Source organism: Oculina patagonica, chromosome 7 (genome assembly GCF_052425735.1).
Source record: "Oculina patagonica isolate OP01 chromosome 7, crgOcupat, whole genome shotgun sequence".
In the NCBI taxonomy this organism is placed as follows: domain Eukaryota; kingdom Metazoa; phylum Cnidaria; class Anthozoa; order Scleractinia; family Oculinidae; genus Oculina; species Oculina patagonica.
Window position 1 is genome coordinate 7,955,886 of NC_135764.1, and position 22,183 is coordinate 7,978,068.

Here is a 22,183-nt window from a genome sequence, read left to right on the forward strand (position 1 = left end):
CATTCGTATACTCGATTCATTTTATATTATTAGTTTAGATTAATTCACCTCTTTGATAACGATATGAAACGCCGTATCGATTTCATTTAAATCAATGGGACGATTATACGAATCGGTTATATATAGTCTGATTGAATCAATACTATTTTTATTAATTGGTGAAAATTTCAGTCGTCTTGGTTCAAGAGTGAAAGGAAATGATCTACGAATTCCTTGTGCTATTATACTAAAACAAAATAATACATCTCTTGATTCGTCTGTTAAGCTTCTACTGGTTAAATCAGTATGGATGCATATCATATCAACGCTCCTTGTTAAATCAGGTATTTTGTCACTTATATTACTCCCCGAAGTTAAAATTTTCTTATCAAAACCCAGTATCATATTAAAGTCTGATACAGATAAATCTAGCTCATAACTTGGTGCTATGGTTATTATTGCTTTGAATAATGATAAATCAAACTTGACTTCAAATATATAATTATCATCATCGTATTTACCCACTGCATTTTTTAAAAAAGTATCGATGTCACTATATGAATACACATCATCTCGAAAAACGATATCTTTAAAGCTTGTATCACTACCTGTTGTTTTTCGATATCTTAATTTATTGTTACCGAATGAGGCTGTCACGTTATACCAGCTATACGTCATACTGATTATTTCGTCCAACGCCATTTCATAATTTTTGTTTGGATCTAGGAATAAAGGCTGGTCAAGATAAATTGTAAAATCATGTGCTTTCTGATTATAATTATTGGCTTGTCTTTTCGCCCTGAATGAACTAAGTATTAAATGTTTCTCCATTATATATTTAATTTAGATAAAATAGTTGTTATAAATTTTTTCATATAGACGCTTTGTAATTCTTTTCACTCTTAACAGTTCATCCAATATTATAACACCTTGATTTCTTACTTCATTACTTGAATTGCCTGCTCTAATGGTACCGCAAATTACATTCAGTTTTCCAATAAGTTTTTCAGGATTATTGTAATAGATTACTTTATAATTTTGATCATATCCACTTCCATACCATTCATCGTCTTCTCTATCAGAATCAGGCGCTGTGTCCCTCCTCATACCCTCTATCTTATCAAATAATGATTTTTCTATAGCTGGTTTTTTCTTATATTTAGTTTTACGGGGGGTCTTTTTTAATTTTTTTGATTTTTCCTGTAAATCCGAAGCTGAGAAAGGAACCCGTTTGTACTCCATACGTTGTATTTTTTGCTTAGTTAATAACAACTGGTTTTCAATATTGTTAATTTGTTTTGTAAAATTATCTGATTGTTTTAATAGATCATCATATGATAGCCCACGATACTTTCCCGTTTTAACATAATTTTTACCACTTTTCGAGAGCTTCCCTAATAAAACGTTGACGCGACGTCTTTCTTCAGCTAGATATTTGCGTTCATTATCTAATTTCTTTTGATCAGCATTTTTGACTGAACTAGGAGCCCATTCTTTTCTCTTCCGTTCTATTGAGGGTGATACTTTAAAATCAGACATTTCATCTTCATCCTCATCTTCATCAATTGGTATCGGGGGTGGATAATTGGGCATTTCATCTTCATCCTCATCTTCATCAATTGGTATCGGGGGTGGATAATTGGGCATTTCATCTTCATCCTCATCTTCATCAATTGGTATCGGGGGTGGATAATTTGGCATTTCATCTTCATCCTCATCTTCATCAATTGGATATTCTAGAAGAGGATCACCCTCTTTTACCCCTTTATTTTTCAACTTTTTAGTTGCTTCAATTTGAGTGTCGAGACGAGATGTCACTGGTATAAACATTTTTGCAAATTTGATTTGGCCTAATTCATCTACCAATTTTGAAGACATTATTTGATTATTAATATTCTTGATTTGATTCTCAACTTCCTCTTTTTGGTCAGCAATTTTTTGCCAAGCTAATAGACTCATTTATATATATATTAGTGTAGATTATTATCGGTCTTCCAGAAGTCTTTCATCAGTCTTTCATTAGTCTTCCAGAAGTCTTTCATTAGTCTTTCATTAGTCTTTCATCAGTCTTTCATCAGTCTTCCAGAAGTCTTTCATATTATATAATTAAATAATATAAATGAAGATACCAAATTTAGACAGAAAATCATCAAATAAGCCTGAGAGAAAGTTATGCGATTTTATAAGCGAAGATTATAGAATGCTCGTAGCGGGCAGTAGCAATTGCGGTAAATCAAACCTAATGATGTTCATGTTGAGAAAACCGCTTGTCTTTTATGATAAAATATATATTTATACCCCTAATCAGCATCAAGATAAAATTCAAGATCTTATAAAGTTGATGCAGGAAATATCTGGTTTTGTAGGTTATGATGTGCTCGAAGTTGGTGGTGGAGATGATATAAAAAATACAAACGAATATCAAACTGATAACCGTAAAATCGTCATTTTCGATGATATGATGAATTCAAACAATAAAATCCAGGATAAAATAGCTAACCATTTTACTGATGGGAGGCACCATAATATTAGTCCAATTTATTTGAGTCAAAGCTACTATGATATACCACAGAAAATTCGCTTGAATTCCTCACATATGATTTTGTACAAACCAACAACCAAAAATAACCTTCAGATGATCGCACGGGAGAATCTAATAGATCCGAATTTGTTTGATAAACTCAAAAAATATGAGTTTTTATTTCTTGACAAGCAAAAATATACCGTAAAAAAGAATTTCGACGAATCTATATTATAATCTAATATATTAACATAGATGGGTTACATTAATGACGAAAATGATTTTATAACTACCAAATATTCTCAAAATATAAAAGCTGGAAGACCCGGAATTGGGTTTAAACTAACAGCTTCTGGTGACTATGATATGGATAAAAAGAAAATATTTGGGTTAAAGACTTAATCCGATGTAGCCATCGATGCTGACTATGAATCGTATAGGCTTGATTTATCGTCAGCTGTAAATAAAGACTACGTTAAATTAAACTGCCTAACGAAAAATGTTTCAGGTAACGACTTCGATGCAAATCAAAATAATATTCATAATACTGAGCTATACTATCCTGGAATGTATAAAGAAACGAGCTTGGTATCAAAACAGTATGTAGATCTAATGGACACTGATCTTGAACAAAAAATTGATACTAAAATACAAAAAATTGATACTAAAATCATACAGAAAGCAGATAAACAATACACTGATAATACATATTTAACCAAAAATACAGGAGCTAATTTAGCCCGCAATATTCAGAGTAAGGCTTCGAAGGTATATGTGGACAGTACTTTTCTAACTAAATCCGTGGGTAATGGCTTAGCTCAGAGCATACAAAATAGGCTCAATATCCATGGTACAAATGTAATGGAGGCAAATCTCGATATGAACGATAATCGCATAACAAATCTAAAACCTCCCTTAAATGATTCACACGCTGTAAACAAAAAATTCATGCTTGATCATGTTGGTGAAAGTCATGTTCAATCAGCTAATGGTGAAAATAAATTCAAATATATAATGGATGATCCCAATGCACAAGTGAGTGAAGAAGATGATGTCGAATTGGGGAATGTTGTAACCTTTCAAAATTCACCACATAAGGTAAATAAAGAGGTAGTTGACATGAAATTGTTGCTTGACAGTTCAAAACGTTATTATAGTTCGAGAATTGGACTAAATCTTTATACATTGGTAAACGATCAATATACTATTTGTCTTGAGATCATGTGGGTAAATGTTAATATTGACCCAGACACTCTGCAAATATATGGTACATCGTCCATTGAAACTATTCATAACGTTAGCAGAAAAACGTTTAAAACACAAAAGTATATCAGGTTAATAAGTCAATTCACAAAAAGTCAAAACATTGGGAATAATTACCTATATATTGATATAGTCATGAAAAATATGCCTGGAAGCTCTTATGATCAAAAACTACAAACATATTTTACTGTTTATGGTATATCTGGCCATCAATTCAATGTCGAACCAAGTATTTATGATCAAATATATTATATAGCTAATGACCAAATTAATTTCAACACAGCGATCAATATGGATAATAAAGCTATTTATGGCGTTTTAGAGGGAAATAGTGATAACCAAGCCGTCAATTATAAACAACTAAATAGCTTCAATGATAATCTTAAGACCTATCTTGAAACAAAAATATTATCACTCCAACCCAAAAGCTATTACAATGAAGTGTTTGAATACTTTTTTGATTTATTAGATCCATCAAATTTCATCATGTCAAATAGCAACGGTGCTGTAGTGTCTGGATTAAATGGTAATCTTGTCTTTAATCCCACAAAATTGTTAGCAGATTTTGATCCAAAAAAGGGCTTTATGAGTGGTTTCGAAATTAATTTAAATGAAAATATAACTGGATCCGATGACTGGACTATATATATGGCATTTAAATATGACTATAAGCCCGGTGATAATAAAAGGATTAAAATTGAATTTATCGAGGGTGATAGCTTTAGTTTTCCGTGGGTTAAAGTGGAGCATAATAAGCTATTCATCGATTATGATCTAGATTCATATACAGAGCAAATAAGAGGAACATATTTTGATAAATATTTGAATCTCTGGTATACTAAAATAGGAAATCAATTTAGAATCGCTGTTTGCAATAATGCTATGAGTATTGATCAAACATTGTCTGGGTTTAATATCAATGCATCCAACATTAAAATCAGTTCAGATTACTATGTACAAAAAAACGCTTTTAATAACACAGCAATGTCAGTGAATAGTCGAGAGTATCACAAAGTCCAATTTTTAGATAAAACAATGGGTATATTCTTCGAATAAATTATCTAACTCACTATTATATGAAAACTGCAGATTTAATACATGAGATGCTGAAAACTATTGAACGATTGATCAAAAATATCAGGAAATTATGCAACAGATTTAAAAATAGAAATAAAACATAGTCTAAGCATAATATATATGCCGAAACAACACAAAAATATATTCGAATGGAATCATATTAGTGACAAGTTAAATCAAGCGCAAATTCAAGAATTGAAAGAATACTACAAAGTATACCATAAGAAGTGTTGGTGTTATGAACAAGCTACAAAAACCTTTAAAAGGCTTAAATTAATAGGCAATTCGCTGGCTATTTTATTTGCTTCGGGGGGCATAGTATCGTCCGTTTCAACTGGTGGTATCAGCCTGGTTGCAATAAGCACGGGAGCTTTATTGATACAAGGATGGCTTCAACATCAAAATCTCGATTTGAAAATTCAAAATTGTATATATGCAACCCAATCCTATATGCATATACTTAACACACTAAAATTTATTTTGCGAACGGGTGAATTCGACCTATCCAATATCCTAATAACGATGAAAAACACCGATGACTACATAAGTGATAACAGCCCGATTATAGATAAGTATATGGTAAAATATGATAAAATTTTTACTTTATAAGGCGCAATATCTCTGCATTTTTCAATTCTAAAATCTTTGCCCAATATCGATTATAAAATTCAAGCGTTTTTCTCGATTTAGTAACACAGATAAAATTGTATGGGATATCGAGCATTTTAAACAGCTGTCTTATAATATATTTCGTGCTTATCATTCGTCCTCGGAGTTTATTTATAGATGGAAGAATATTATCGATCTCATGAAACACTTTGTAAATCTTATCGCGCTGATTATGAGACAATTGAACTCCATTTTTTATACATAAATCGTTAAAAACAGCCTCAATGTGGTATTTACGATGATAGATGCTTTTTCGCCATATCTTGTGTATGTTCTCGTAAAAATCGAAATACTCATTGTAATAAATAGAACCATGAACCAAACCGCAATTAATACAAACATTTATACCGTTTTGATTTGACATATCCTGCTTACTACAGCATAGCTCAGCCACTTTATCTCCTGCATATAATAACTCATTGCAAAAAATACAAGAACCCTCGCCCATTATTTTTAAATCGCTATGTATCTGTGTATCACAAAACATCTTATATATAAATATATTTATATAAAGATGGTTCAAGGCAATAGAATTAAGTTATATCGTCTAAAATGCAATTATGGAAACACTCTAATACGCAACGCATATATTTCGTCCTTTTTCGGAAAATCCCAGCTAAATTCACGATACAATAACCAATTTTATCAACACTTTGTTTAGGTCGTTTTCGCTCACAACCATCGCAGACTTCGGCATCGAATAAACTTTTTGAGTAAATTTTACTAAAAAAGTTTATAATAAAAAAAATTCTTACTCATGACCTTAGAAAGTAATGATGACTCATTTTCCTGGGAAATCCCCTATAGTTGCTTGGCAGAGTAAGACATCTTCACAAAAAATATTTCACAAAATGAAAAAAGTTTCACAAAATATTTTCACAATTGTGTAGCAAAATGTGAAGTTTTTGATTGGCTAAAAAATCATATGAAGAAGCATTTTAAATATTAATCATTTCAAAACCGTTAGGGTTCCAGCCCTGATTTGCATATGTCAACTTAAGCCAAAACCAAAAAACGAACCAACTTTTCAAGCAAAACTAAAAAACGAACCAACTTTTCAACCAAATGGTTTAATTATGGGCAAGAATTCATGCATTTTTAAATATTAATCATGTCACTTCACGGCTGGGGGTACACACCTGAATTTCCATATTTTATTTTTTATTATAAGAGCACAACCAGTCCATACATTAGGACGGTTTAAATATTTTCAGATTCCAGCATCTATACATAAATATAAAGAATATATTTATATACCATAAAAGCTGTGTAAGCAAACCAAATTATTAATATTATACAAGCTTCAAATTAAGAAAGCTGTTATTGGTTATATCACCATCTATATGAATGATATCACCATCAACTGATTCAATATCATTAAAAACCTCAAATTAACAAATAAAGAAGCCTTGACTGTGCTCTGTTCTGTTGTAAAGCACGCAGGAAGCGGCTAGAGCACGAAAGAAGTGTAGGGTGAAACGCGAGCCGTAGGCGAGTGTTTTTCCCTACTTCTTGAGTGCTCTAGTCGCTTCCTAAGTCGAGGCTTCTTTATTTGTTTTATAATTAAGAAATTCATTAATTTCCCCACGAATTCGCGCAATTATTTTCAAAACAAACTTTTTTCAAGCGAATAGAAGTGGCGTCAGCGTACATCTGTACTCTGATAAAGTACGCAGCAATTAGCCAATCACAAAACTTGTTAGAATGGTTAAAAGAATTTGATTGGTTGAATAAGACATCAGCTGTCAACAGCTGTCAAACCATCAAGTTTGAAACCATCAAAGTTCAGAAATCCTCAAGCTGAAAACGTCAAGTGAAATCCGAATTTTAACACGAGTCCTTGAAGTTCTTAGGACTTTTAGTACAACACAGGATAGAAAAGTAGACTGTTCAGTGAAAACCGACTGAATTCTGGCCCATGAAAACTTGCACGTTGTTAACTTGACAACTAGAAAAACAAACTGCTCAAAGCTTGTGGCTGGTACTTCACAAAATGCGGCCGTACGGCGTGTTTCGCGAATCATTTACAACCATCGGATTCAAGGGAAAAATAGAGTCGGCTGCTGTGGTTGCTGTGACCTTCCATTCATCGCACTGGAAAGGATATAGGAACAGGATTGTCTTCCTGAATTGCATTGGAGGTTTTTAATTTCTGGACGTCTGCTTCTGGAATGACAGGTAAACTTGTGTTCGATGTTTTCTTTGTTTTCGCGCTTGTTCAATTTTTTCTAACTTTGCAGCAGCTTGTTTGAAGCTTGAAATTCAATCCCTTTTGCAATAAAAATTCCTAGGTTTAGGGGTGAATTGTTTAGGTGTCTCTCGATAGCGTTGCGAAATCCAAGAAGCGATGACCTCGAGTAAAGTTCACCGTCTTTTGTTCGAGCTTCGGCGTAGAATTTATCGAGGTTGTTGTCTAGCTTCTTTGTTGGTCATTTTGTGAAGGCTTTTGGCAATTTTTCTTTCACGGCACCAATCTGTTTTGTTTTTATTCAGTATGTGATAAGTCTGAGTTGTGTGTGTATTCGCTAGCTAATTTAGTTTTCTGTTTTTTGAATTGCTGTTTGTTTGTTTTGTTTTTTACACGAAAATGTAGCTGTGCGTGATTTCTAAAATTCCGTACTTAAATAATGTGAAACTCATATTCAAAATCTCAGATAGCACATTTTGTACTATCTTTCGTGTTTTTCGTTTCTGCTTTCGTTATAATGTCTTCAATTTCGGCCTTGAGTTGTCTACAAATCTTTGGTTGGTTGTTTTGTTGTTAAGCTTACTTTAATTCCGGCTCGGTGTTTTTTCCGTAACTTGTACCGAAATTTCACTTTCTATCGCCGTGCAATTTGTGCTGTTAGGAACAGGACGTTTTAAATTAACTGACGCTAAAAGCTCGTTTTCATTCTCGTTTTTCAGGTCAAAGAAGATGTCAGGGTCAAGACAAAACCCGAGAAAGACGTTCGGGAATAGTGGTCGGCCATATTGGGTCGATGGCGTGACATTTCCTCCGTACATCTGGACTCTGATAAAGTACACTGTTTCAGCCAATCAGAGCGCGCGTTATATGAAAACTTAATTATAAAACGAATTTATCGACTTGATATAGCCTAAAACCATGCCCATTGCTAACGTTAAATACCATTCCTGAATCAGTCATTTTTGGTTTCAAAATTTTCCTCTTGGCAATATAAAGAATATCACCAGACTCATTAGCACCCCAACCTGGATACAAGCTATGGATAAACCATATATCATCCAGCATCTCGATTGTTTCCGTTTCAACCAGTTGCTTGTTCATCTATATAATTATACTATATAACAATTCTTTAAGTCACTTTTTATAGTACGTTAATTTTGATATTTCCAGTTTTAAACGCACTATAAAAAACACTTAAGGAAATAATATATAGTATAGATAATGGGACGAAATAAAAAATACGATAATGAAGAAGACAGACAAAACGCTATTAAGGAAAGCAAGACCAGATATATGCTAAACAAATCATGGATATGTGATGCATGTCAACATGACTACACGCTCGCTGGAAAGCACTCTCACATGAGGACCAAGAAGCATATTAAAAATACTGTTATCAAGGCTATTGAAGACCAATACAACATAACACCAGCTGAAAACATATAAAGCAATATTATATAATTATATATTGTATAGCACAGTATATATGAATTGCTGTTATCTGTTGCCTTAGGTGACCAAAAATATATTTATTTCTGGTTATCTTTTAAACGCACCAAAAAAATCTCAAAAATAATTTTTACTATAAAGGACTTAAAGAAATGGTAATTCTATATAGTACACAAAAATGGAAAAAAATATCTCATATATTAATATGAATGAATTAGATCTAGAAAAATTATCTAAAACTGAACTCATAAAACTAGTATTATCACTAAAAGCAAACCAACCAAGAGTTTACAAACCTAGGCCACCAATCCCAACTCCTCGTAAGAGTGTAAAACAGAGGGTGCAGGATTATGAGGAAAATATCATTCAACCACCTCCTGAATTCAGGGATGATTACAACAAGCCTATACCCATGCCAAGGACAAAGAAAATAAAACCAATTCCAACACCTAGAGCTAAGGTCTCAAATGAATTTAATTTCGATGACAACATTTTTGATACAACATCAAATGACCAACCTCTATTTAAAATAACTGAAATCGGGAATACGGTAAATAAAAAGTACAATGCTTACACAAATGAATTTAAAATAATTGTACGCAAAAATTTCATTGGCAATAAAAACGACGTTTTCAGTGTCTTTGAGAAATTAATTGAAATGACAATAAATAAAAGACAGTTAAAACCAAATGATAGATTCAGATTGGTAATTTCAAATAATGAATTAACTCATCCAATCTCAACAAAATTGTTAAAAGTTTCTGATTTCAAGTTAAATCAACTTTCAGAGATAATCAATACGTTGGAGTATAAAGAAATAGATTTAGAAAATTGTAAAATAATTATTCAGTCCATTAAAATACCGGCAGGAAAATCTCGCTTATATTTATCTAAACAAACTGTGAATAGGAAACAGTGTATTATCTCGATAAAAAATAATGACACAATATGTTTAGCAAGAGCCATTGTAACAGCTTATGCTAAATTCTTTAGAAGATGTAAATAGCTTTGCATTACATTTAGATGTAGAAATAAATATAATCGATAGTGAGCAATTCAATGAGATTATATATACTTCCAATAAGGGAAAAGCTGATAAAATTTATCTATACAAAACACGGAATCATTTTGATGTTATAAAATCAATGACAGCTTTTTTAAATGTAGCATATTTCTGTCATTCTTGTAAAAAAACTTATACGAAACGTGATAAACATAAATGTCCTCAGAAATGCTTATGTTGTTTTAAATATTTTCCAGATGGTAATAAATGTGATGGTAAAGACGTAACCTGCAATCACTGCAATCGTGTTTTCCATGGTAATAGTTGTTTTAAAAACCATACTAGTAACCGATCAAAAAAAGATGATGATTCAGTATGTAGAAGTGTAGCAAAATGCTTAAAATGCAATCAAATCATACTAAAACCATATATTAAAATACATAAATGCGGTTTCAAAATGTGTAATAATTGTAATAAATATTGTGAAAACAAGCATGAATGTTTCATGAAAAAAATAAAATGTAAGGGTGGGAATTGTATAAAAGATAGCAAAAAACCTTGCAGATCAAATAAAAGCATTCCTAAAAAAGATTATTGCCACTCATGTAGAACATATAATGAAAAATATTTATTTTTTGATTTCGAATGTGTACAAAGTACTGGGTTACACGAAGTTAATCTAGCTATCTGTCATGATTTCAACGGTAATGAATCAATCTTCAATGATATTAATAGTTTTTGTATTGGAATTCTAAATGAAAAATATAAAGGATATACATTTTTGGCTCATAATAGCAAAGGGTACGATTCCCATTTTATTCTCAAATGGTGTATAGATAATGGATTCAAACCTTATTGTATTTACAATGGTGCAAAAATTATGATGATGGAGATCACACAATTAAGAATCAAAATTATCGATAGCTTAAATTTTATTCAGCAACCATTATCATCGTTTCCTAAAACGTTTGGTTTAAACGAGTTGAAAAAAGGATATTTTCCACATTATTTCAACAAAAATTGTAATCAAAACTATATCGGTAATATACCTCCTAAGAAGCACTACGGCTATAATCAAATGAAAACAGAAGATAGACAGAAATTCCTTCAATGGTATGATGAACGTGTTAATGAAAATTATGTTTTCGATTTCAAAAAAGAATTAATTGGTTACTGTCGTTCAGACGTTGATATATTAAGAAGGTGTATGTTAAAATTCAGGCAAGATTTCATTAAAGAGGAAATATTGACCCATTAAAATACACCACAATTGCTGGGGTGTGCATGGCTATTTTCAGAGGTAATTATATGCCAAAAGATACTATAGCTGTGGTTGATAATGTTGTTCAAACAGAAAACCATAGTGCAGTTAGTATTGCATGGCTTGATTACATAAGTAAGAAAAATAATATTAAAATTCAACATTCCTTAGAAGGTGGCGAAAAAGTTATCAAATGCAACAATAACAAATTAAAAGTAGATGGTTTTTGTGCATCTACAAATACTATTTATGAATTTCAAGGCTGTTTCTGGCATGGCTGTCAAGATTGTTACAAGCCTGATGTAATCAATAATAAGAATCAATGTGATATGGGCACTTTGTATAATAAAACAAAAGCTAAAAACAACGAAATAACAGATGCTGGTTACAATCTTATTGAAATGTGGGAATGTAAATTAAAAAATGATAAATGTTTCCAAAAATATTATAAAAATGATTGGAATAGAGAAGTGATTGCCCCACTAAACCCGAGAGATGCTTTCTATGGTGGACGAACAAATGCTGTAAAACTGCTGTATAAATTCAAAGAAGGTGAATGTGGTAAATATGTTGATTTTTGTTCCCTGTATCCATCAGTTCAGTTCTACAAAAAATATCCCATAGGTCATCCTGAAAAAATTATATCGCCAGAAAAATACGATAAGAAATGGTATGGATTCATAAAATGCAAAATTTTACCCCCAAGAGAATTATACCATCCTGTTTTACCTCAGAGAATCAAATGTGAAAAGGCTGAAAAGCTAATGTTCCCTCTGTGTATATCATGTGCTAAATCAAAACAACAAGAAAGATGCCAACATAGTGAAAATGAACAAGCATTTATAGGCACATGGACAACAGATGAGGTCAAAAAGGCCATTGAAAAAGGCTATAAAATTATAAAAATATATGAGGTTTGGCATTTTGAGAAGTCATCCGATGATCTATTCAAAGGTTATATAAAAAAATTCATGAAGCTCAAACTTGAATCAACAAAATATAATTTTAAAAATGACAAAGAAGAAATGATATTCAGAAATAAAGTCAAAACGAATTTAGACATTGAATTAGGTGAATTACATGAAAATTCAGGTTTACGAGCTATTGCAAAAATGTGCTTAAACTCACTTTGGGGTAAATTTGGACAACGAAATAACATGAATCAATGTAAATACGTAACTGATATAAATGAATTTTATCAAGTAGTTTTAGACGACACCATTGGTAATTTAAACATGAATTTTATAACTGATGAGATGGTGCAAATGAGTTACACTTATAAGGATCAGTTTGTTGATAATTCCTATACTACAAATATCTATGTAGCCTGTTTCACGACTAGCAGTGCACGGTTAATGTTGTATGAAAAACTTGACTATTTGGATAAACAGGTATTATATTTTGATACAGATAGTATTGTGTATATCGAATCTCAAAATAGTAAGGTGATAGAAACAGGTGATATGTTAGGTGATTTAACAGATGAATTAGAGGGTGAAGCTATAAATAATACATTCGTTTCTGGAGGTCCAAAGAATTACAGTTTCACATATGAAAATAATAAACAGAAATGTGTTATTAAAGGTTTCAGGTTAAACCATGAAAATTCCCAGATACTGAATCACGCAAATATGATTAAAATTGTAAAGAACGAAATCAAAGAACTCACATTAGTAAATGAAAATAAAATTACCAGACAGAATAAACAAATTGTAAACAAATATGAAGAAAAGGTATACACCTTTGGATATGACAAGCGCGCAATAAAATACATATCGGAAAGCTGTATAGAAACATATCCTTATGGATATTAAAGACAAACTCATCTGTTTATCCTAGGTTATGATCCTAGGTTTTGATTTTCATTATGTCAACGAGTTTGTTTTAAACACACTAAGATGCAAGATTTTTAAAAAAGAGTATAAGAAGTTTTTTTTATTTTGAACCTAGGGTTGAGTTAGGGTTGGTTTTTCAGGCTTGGTTTTACAGGCTTGGTTTTCTAGGGTTTGAATCCATTTTATGTAATAATTGATTTTCATATTAATTTAACAAATTAATATGAAATACATATAATATTTATCCAACACTGATTTCCAGCACTGTTTCCATATTTGATCCCATTTTTGGACCCAATATTTGGACCCAATATTTGGACCCATTTTTATTACCATATTTGGACCCAGTACTGGAAAGTAGTATGTACTATATCTCTAAGGCAAATTTGCCTTAGAGTGTAGTACATTACTACTCACGTGCATTGTCTCACAAATACAGTTTTTTAACTGTCAGCTAATAAGGAAGCTATTCCACTGTTAAACTTTATCTTTTTTTGGAAAAAAGTTGAGCTTCAAAAACTTGAGCTTCAGTACGTTTTCACCGGATTTCTGGGACAGAAATGTGTCATTTCCATGTTGTTTTATGCTTTTGTTAAAAAAGACTAGTAAAAAAACATTTCGTAAGAAAATGCATTTAACTTGCAAAAAGAAAAACAGCTATGACAAAATAAACAAACAAACGTGAGTTTGGTTAGTTTGTAGTTTTGACGCTGACTGTTTTTTGATGTTACTTTCAAAGACGTTTCGGCTAGTTCTTAAGCCTTCATCAGTTAAAATACTAAAGCTGTTACACGCGATTTAAAAAAGCAACACGTTAAGAGCGCGCGCTGCAAAATTAACGTGTAAAGTTTCAGAAAGAACGTGGCGCGATACTCATGCGCGTGCCAGGGATTTGTAGACCTCTGGGACTGTAATGTGATCGTTCCCAGAGTGCGGATCCTTAATTGACAACCAGGCTTCCAAAAAGAGTCGCTCGTGAAAATTGGGCTCATGTCCAACTACGTCCACAGCATTAAAATCCATCTGATGATTGTTTTCGTGGACGTGACAGGAGACCTTAGAATCATGGTCGAACATAGCAACGGCCCTTTTGTGTTCCGCAATCCGGGTTTTCAGTGCTCGCTCCGTTTGGCCGTAGTACACAAAATTACAGCTGGTGCAACCGATTCTGTAGACTACGCCAGATTTTGGGCGGTCAACATCATTTTGAGCCTTTGGGCGAGGAAACAAACTGTTGACAGTTTTTAACGGTTTGTAGGCGACTTTAACCTCTTGTTGTTTTAAGATGCGACCAATCTTTTCGGAGATGCCTTGAACATAAGGAAGTACCACGAAGCCGTTAGTTGGTAAATCAGCTGGTGGTTTTGACAGTGATCTCTCGCATTTGTTTATGAAGGATGATGGGTAGTTGTTCTCGCGCAATACGGTCTTCACTCGCTTCGTTTCTTCGCGTTTCCCTTTCTGTGTTGAAGGAATGTTCTTTGCTCTTCGTAGCAGCGTGCAAACTACGGATCTCTTATGGCATTCAGGGTGATGAGAATTGAAGTCAAGGTAACGGTCTGTGTGCGTTGACTTTCTGTAAACATTCACTTCAATTTGTGTACCACTCCTCGTTGTGATAGTGTCCAAGAAGGGTAGTCCCTGCTCCGTGGTGTCCTCAAGTTCAACAGTAAATTGTATGTTGGGATTGATAGAGTTCAGATGTTGATGAAACTCATTCACGTGTTCCTTTTTGAGGCACGCGTGGCTGTCATCCACGTAGCGGAACCACCACTTAGGAGGGTGATGGGCTGTGGTGATCGCGTTCTCTTCAATCTCCTCCATTACAAGGTCGGCTATCACAGGGCTGATTGGGGAGCCCATCGCACATCCAAAGATTTGTTTGTAGTAGATGCTGTCGTACTTGAAGTAGTTTTCCTTGAGAACAAATTCTAATAGTTTCATGATGTTGCTGATGGACATATTTGTGCGATCTGCCAGATGTTGATCTTGGTGGAGCCTCTCGTTTGTAATGGTTAGAGCCAGGTTCACAGGAATGGAAGTGAATAAGGACTTGACGCCAAAAGAGACCATTATTTCATCGTTCGTTACGGAATGCTGGCGTATCTGCTGCGCAAAATCTGAGCTGTTCTTGACTGAAAATCTGTTCTTTCGGAGAGGTGATAGAATGGAAACAAGGTGCTTGGACACAGCGTATGTGGGGCTACCTATACTGCTGGTAATGGGTCTGAGTGGTCTCTCAGGTTTGTGGATTTTTGGGAGACCATAAAAAGATGCGGGTGCGGAATTGTTGCAATGAAGCTTTTTGTAAAGTTCTGGTCCAATTTGGGTTGTTCCAGCATTCTTTTCATCTCTGATGTTGAGCAACAGTTTATTAAGATCCCTTTCGACGCTTGTTGTTGGATTTGCTCTTTTGTCTGTTATTTTGAGATACGTCTTCGTATCATTTAACAAAACAGACACTTTCTGTTCATATTCACCTTTATCCATTACTACTATGGATTTACCTTTATCGGCTGGAACGATTGTTACATCCTCAGCTCTCCTCAGGTCGTGCAAAGCTTTTTCTCCTCTCCCGTCATGTTACCCGTTGCAGGTACTTTGCAAGTTTTTAAGATGTTAGTAACGGAGACGCGTATGGTGTCTTTCGCTGATTGACTCAGTTTGTGAATACCTGTTTCTACTGAAGATAATATTTTAGAAACGGGAACTTCTGTCGGAGTAACCGAATAGTTGAAACCTTTCTTAAGAGCTGCACTCTCAACAGGAGTTAAAATCCGCTGGGATACGTTGACAACCCATTTCTCCTGGTCAACAACAGTTGATCTTGGTCTCTCTTTGCTAGTTAGTTGATTGATTTTCCTTGTGTGCGTCTGAGCTAACTTTTCTGAAATTGTCTTGGAGGTTTGCTTTACTACATTTTAGAGAGTGAGCATGTCTTCGCGAGAAAGATGGTGCTCAAGTTTTTGCTCAAGTTCCGTTACCTTTGCCTGCAAACTTCGTACGCTATGATGACATTGAGTTATTCGCAGTCTTAAATATTTAACACCTGTATTTCTAGCGATTTTATAGCGTGCCTTATTTCTGATAGGTGGTGTAAAAACCAGGCTCGGAGGCAGAATGTTCTGTCTCTTAAGTGTATGATTAAAAGTCAAATGTTTCTTGTACCTGGCGAATAACTCAGTCAAGAACAGCTCAGATTTTGCGCAGCAGATACGCCAGCATTCCGTAACGAACGATGAAATAATGGTCTCTTTTGACGTCAAGTCCTTATTCACTTCCATTCCTGTGAACCTGGCTCTAACCATTACAAACGAGAGGCTCCACCAAGATCAACATCTGGCAGATCGCACAAATATGTCCATCAGCAACATCATGAAACTATTAGAATTTGTTCTCAAGGAAGACTACTTCAAGTACGACAGCATCTACTACAAACAAATCTTTGGATGTGCGATGGGCTCCCCAATCAGCCCTGTGATGGCCGACCTTGTAATGGAGGAGATTGAAGAGAACGCGATCACCACAGCCCATCACCCTCCTAAGTGGTGGTTCCGCTACGTGGATGACAGCCACGCGTGCCTCAAAAAGGAACACGTGAATGAGTTTCATCAACATCTGAACTCTATCAATCCCAACATACAATTTACTGTTGAACTTGAGGACACCACGGAGCAGGGACTACCCTTCTTGGACACTATCACAACGAGGAGTGGTACACAAATTGAAGTGAATGTTTACAGAAAGTCAACGCACACAGACCGTTACCTTGACTTCAATTCTCATTACCCTGAATGCCATAAGAGATCCGTAGTTTGCACACTGCTACGAAGAGCAAAGAACATTCCTTCAACACAGAAAGGGAAACGCGAAGAAACGAAGCGAGTGAAGACCGTATTGCGCGAGAACAACTACCCATCATCCTTCATAAACAAATGCGAGAGATCACTGTCAAAACCACCAGCTGATTTACCAACTAACGGCTTCGTGGTACTTCCTTATGTTCAAGGCATCTCCGAAAAGATTGGTCGCATCTTAAAACAACAAGAGGTTAAAGTCGCCTACAAACCGTTAAAAACTGTCAACAGTTTGTTTCCTCGCCCAAAGGCTCAAAATGATGTTGACCGCCCAAAATCTGGCGTAGTCTACAGAATCGGTTGCACCAGCTGTAATTTTGTGTACTACGGCCAAACGGAGCGAGCACTGAAAACCCGGATTGCGGAACACAAAAGGGTCGTTGCTATGTTCGACCATGATTCTAAGGTCTCCTGTCACGTCCACGAAAACAATCATCAGATGGATTTTAATGCTGTGGACGTAGTTGGACATGAGCCCAATTTTCACGAGCGACTCTTTTTGGAAGCCTGGTTGTCAATTAAGGATCCGCACTCTGGGAACGATCACATTACAGTCCCAGAGGTCTACAAATCCCTGGCACGCGCATGAGTATCGCGCCACGTTCTTTCTGAAACTTTACACGTTAATTTTGCAGCGCGCGCTCTTAACGTGTTGCTTTTTTAAATCGCGTGTAACAGCTTTAGTATTTTAACTGATGAAGGCTTAAGAACTAGCCGAAACGTCTTTGAAAGTAACATCAAAAAACAGTCAGCGTCAAAACTACAAACAAACTATGTCATCACCTGACTACAATTACACAATTTTTAAACGTGAGTTTGGAAGCGTTAGTTTGCACTGAGGAATGGCTTAAAAACCAGGCAAAAGAATTGGGAGATGACCAAATATTCCCACTCACACAATTTATTGAAATTAATTAATAAAACTTATTGCACAGTGGATTCCATTCTGTCAATTTGTGTGGACTTCTTGCAGTATTTTTTAAAAGGTTTCAAAAATGTTTATGATTACACAAAAGATGTATAAAAACACAAACTTTCTCAGAGTAGTTTGTAAGTTATTAGCCTCTAGGTATTAATACCTAGTGTCTGTTTCGCCTCTTCTAACGTTGTCATAGCAAAAACGTAATTTAGAAGTGACTATGTTTACTGATAAATGCCTAGCTGGAACAGAATGCTAAAATGAGAAATTATACTTTATCGTGAGCCACTTTAAAACAAACAGAGACTCGTTCGCATGGTGTAGATGTTGTCAAACTTGTAAGAACAGTTGTATTGTATCTACCTCGTGAAGCAGGACAGATGTAAAATAAATTGCTGTTGGGCCCAAGTCTTGTTTTCTTCCGTTTAGGTATGGTCATATAAAGATTTTAAAAGAATCTTCTTTGACGACCGTACGTCATGAAAACGAAATTCCGCCAATACTTTCAATTTTATCGTTTATTGATTGTTTTATCGTCGCCAACTTCCTCAGTCGAAAGCATCCTGTTTTATTTGAAGGTATTTTGGAGTCAGTCGGATGGATTAAAATATTGTGTGTCCTTTGACATTTTCTTGTAACGATTCGTAAAATAGAAGAGTGGCATGTCCTAGTTTTCAAGATCATGGGTAAAACCCCAGTAAAACTACGAATGCATGGAAGCGAGCCGAAACAGGAAAAACAGAGGAACAAGCCATGTTAATAGTAGAGCTGCATTTAAGTTAAACAACGAAATATGCGCGTTCCTTAAATTCGATCCGCTAATGCCTTCTAAATATTAAAGCAATAAAGGCGAAAGTTAAGCCCAAAAACATCCCCAGAAATCCAGCGGCAGTTAGAGAGGGCGAAGGAAAGTTTATATACGGGCGAGAATCGGCGTAGAACAGTCAAGAACGATTTTTTTTTCGCCCGTATAAACTTCCCTCGCCCAACTAACTGCCCCTGGGTCTAGGAGGATGACCCAAAAGCTTGTGGCAGCTAACCCGCAGCTTCATTTGTTTCAAGGTTTATCTGAACATAGAAAATCTAAACTGCAATTACAGGGTTGACAATAGAATTGGCCACATTTAAAATGACAAAAATGTAGAGCAGAGGCAAATGGACACATTTGGAACTATAATTATGATGTATGCAGTGAACTACAGCACTCGAAAATCAACTGACAAAGGAAACAGCTATCACAATAAATAAAGTCTTGGAGAGTTCCACGTTCCGTTCTGGCTCCTTTTGTCTGCCATGGGCCATTATTAATGGCAGTAACGCTGTAGTTAAGTCTTGTTTGGGTTGCCATGAAAGACACTCAGGTAATCATCAAAGCTAGAACGACGGTAAAGCAAAAAGGAACAATGCAATGAACTTAATAACAAAATGTCGTATAGAGCAAGCAAGCGGTTGCCTAAATTAAAAAAAAGAAATGACCAAAAATTAATTTTAAGGTCAACTTATTAGAAAGAAAATGCATTCACTATTTATTGTGATAACTTTATATTTACAGTTGGTTCATAGTTCCTTCCAAATAAATTAATTTTTATTTGAACTTTTCAATTGTCATTCAAGGTACAGTTGTGTTGAAAAGTAATTTTTTGACAGTGCAGTAGGACAAATCCTTTGTCTGGTTTTAATTAAAACTTTTATGTCAGAATGCTATTGGATGAAATTAAAATTTGTACATGATGTATATTTTTGATGTCGTTGTTTAATCCTGTTATAAAAAGAACCAAATCTAACAAATATATCTCCAATACGGCGGGTCGAGCAGGGCGTCACAAGTAAATGTGATTAACATAAGAATCATAGGATTCTTGATACTTGGCACCCGAATTCAACTTATTTCGAAGAGATAAATTTTCCGTGCTAGTCAAGTTCAGTCGAATTCTAAGGAACGGCAGAAACTAGCAACTGAAGCCATGTCCAATATAGCCGATATTGTAATTTTTTGTGTTACTGCTGTTGAATGCTTCATAATTTCTGCTGGGAACATTTTCACCATAATTGTCTTTTGGAAAAATCGAAAAAAGCTGAAACGAACCTCCTTTCTGCTAATTAACTTAGCCTTCGCCGATCTTCTTGTTGGATTGATGGAACCTATAGCGATTGCGACGTTTAAGATGTTTTCGCAGCAGCCTAACAGCAGCAACACTACAAAGATTAATATTGTCAGAGCGATTCAGTTAGCGTTTGGGTTTGCTTCAGTGTTTTTCCTCGTACTCATTTCACTGGAACGTGCATATGCTTTGATTTGGCCTCTCCGCCATCGCGTTGCCAGCATCAAGTGCTACATTTACGGTGTAATATTTGTGTGGGTAGCTGGAATATTTGAAGGTGGGTTGTCCTTGCTAGCTGTACACGACATTATAAACATAGCATATTGGATGGTTGCTTTTTGCTCCATCATTCTTTTAGCTTTGACGCTGATCTGCGCGTCTTATTTGGCAATTTGCACGAGGCTTAACTGCAGAGTTCCTGCAATTGGCGCGTCTTATAACAATGAAACTGTCCACGACCAAAACAAGAAACTCTCCAAGACCTTGTTTGTTGTGATAGCTGCGTCTCTTTTCCTCTGGTTTCCAAGTACTGCCGTGTACTGCATTCATTTTCTATGCTCAAGGTGTGTTCCTCGTCTTCTGCTTCGCATTTCAACAATGTTACATGTGGCCAATTCTCTTGTCAATCCAATCATTTACAGTTTTAGAATTCCCATGTTTAAAGAAACTCTGAAACGAATGAAGCTTAGAAAAAAGTCAAAACAATATAGAGTTCACTATAGACATTGATTTTTTTTTAATGCAGCTCTAATATTGTAGCAACTATGGAATTTAATAATGACTTTCATTCATGCCTCGGAATTCGCACTCACAACGGACGCTGTTCAGGGCACAACTCCATAATCCTCCGGGATTGACAGATGCCTACTGGAATTTTTTTTGCCATTTAATTTTGCCTACTCTCTCATTTGATTGACTTTAGTGGTGACCATGTTCACACCATATTGAAAACTCACTGAGATTGATATACTATATTTAAATTGTGCTTGCTTGCACAAAGTGACTCGTCAGTCGTCTAAAATTCGTCGCTTTTTAAGAAATATGGTTTAAAAATATGGTTTTCTAATTTCCGTAATATTCCGAATATAAAATTTTTTTAATTAAACTGCTAATTGAATACGTTCGTTTAAATGAAGCGTTTTTATTCTAGCAAACAAAAGTTCAATCTTAAAAAGGCATGGATGAACATATTCATTGTAAACAAATGACTATAAATTCTTGAATTTAGTCTTTGGCAATGTAATCCCATCTCTATTTCCTGTCATGCTCGCAAGACATGTAATAAATCTTTTTTAGTAGTTTGCAAAACCGTAAAACTGACAATGGGTATAACATGGGGCGTGCTGTGATATGGAGGAGCTTGAGATTTCGAATTTGGCAAGAATGTACTGAACCGTTAGAAAAGTTTATCGGGTTTCAGCGAGACTAAAAAGTTCTACAGTGCATTATTTTTATACAACACTTCACCTAACGGGGGCGGTAGATCCCCAAATTTAAAGTAGATGACACTTCAAACTGTGCACACAGTAATAAAACCAAGTATTTGTTATTCATTGCATACTGAAATTAAGTTCACAGTTAATTCAAATATCATACTTTGTTCAGATGTTTAAAAAGGCAATCAAAGAGCGATGGCTGGATGAAGAAAAGTAATTTCATCTCGCTTCTCTCACAGCAGGCACATGTCTAATGTCAGAGTTAATTAATAAACTAGTGGTAACCACAGGTTAGAAAGTGCGGGCCTTGACGCACTTAGTAAAGGTACTGGTACGAGAGTGCGTAATTTTAGATGGCAGTGTCGATAAATAAATGATTAAATGGACAAAAGACAATTATCCCGAGTAACGCGTCACGCAAGGAATGCATGTTTTTATCGTTTTGGGAAGTGTAATCGAGTACGCGGTGTCAGTGAATTGAGATGTGATTTTTCTCAGTCGGTAAACTCGCTATGTTGTGCTCGCCTATTATTAACGTGGCGCGATTAATGATAAATCACGCTTAATTGCCGCTAACCGGCCGCGAACCAGTCAGAGTTGTTTTTTGTCGGATTGACAGTTTAG

The 22,183-nt window shown here is 34.9% G+C and overlaps 1 protein-coding gene across 1 annotated transcript; it reads left to right on the forward strand.

Annotated features, from left to right (window-relative positions):
• The first annotated feature begins 10,303 nt into the window (after window positions 1-10,303).
• LOC144661638 (uncharacterized) lies at window positions 10,304-18,429 on the forward strand. Its single transcript, XM_078522445.1, has 2 exons — window positions 10,304-13,939; window positions 17,926-18,429. Exon 1 carries the CDS (start codon window positions 11,434-11,436, stop codon window positions 13,222-13,224), a length of 1,791 nt encoding a protein of 596 aa, XP_078378571.1. The 5' UTR covers window positions 10,304-11,433; the 3' UTR covers window positions 13,225-13,939; window positions 17,926-18,429.
• Window positions 18,430-22,183: the final 3,754 nt, after the last annotated feature.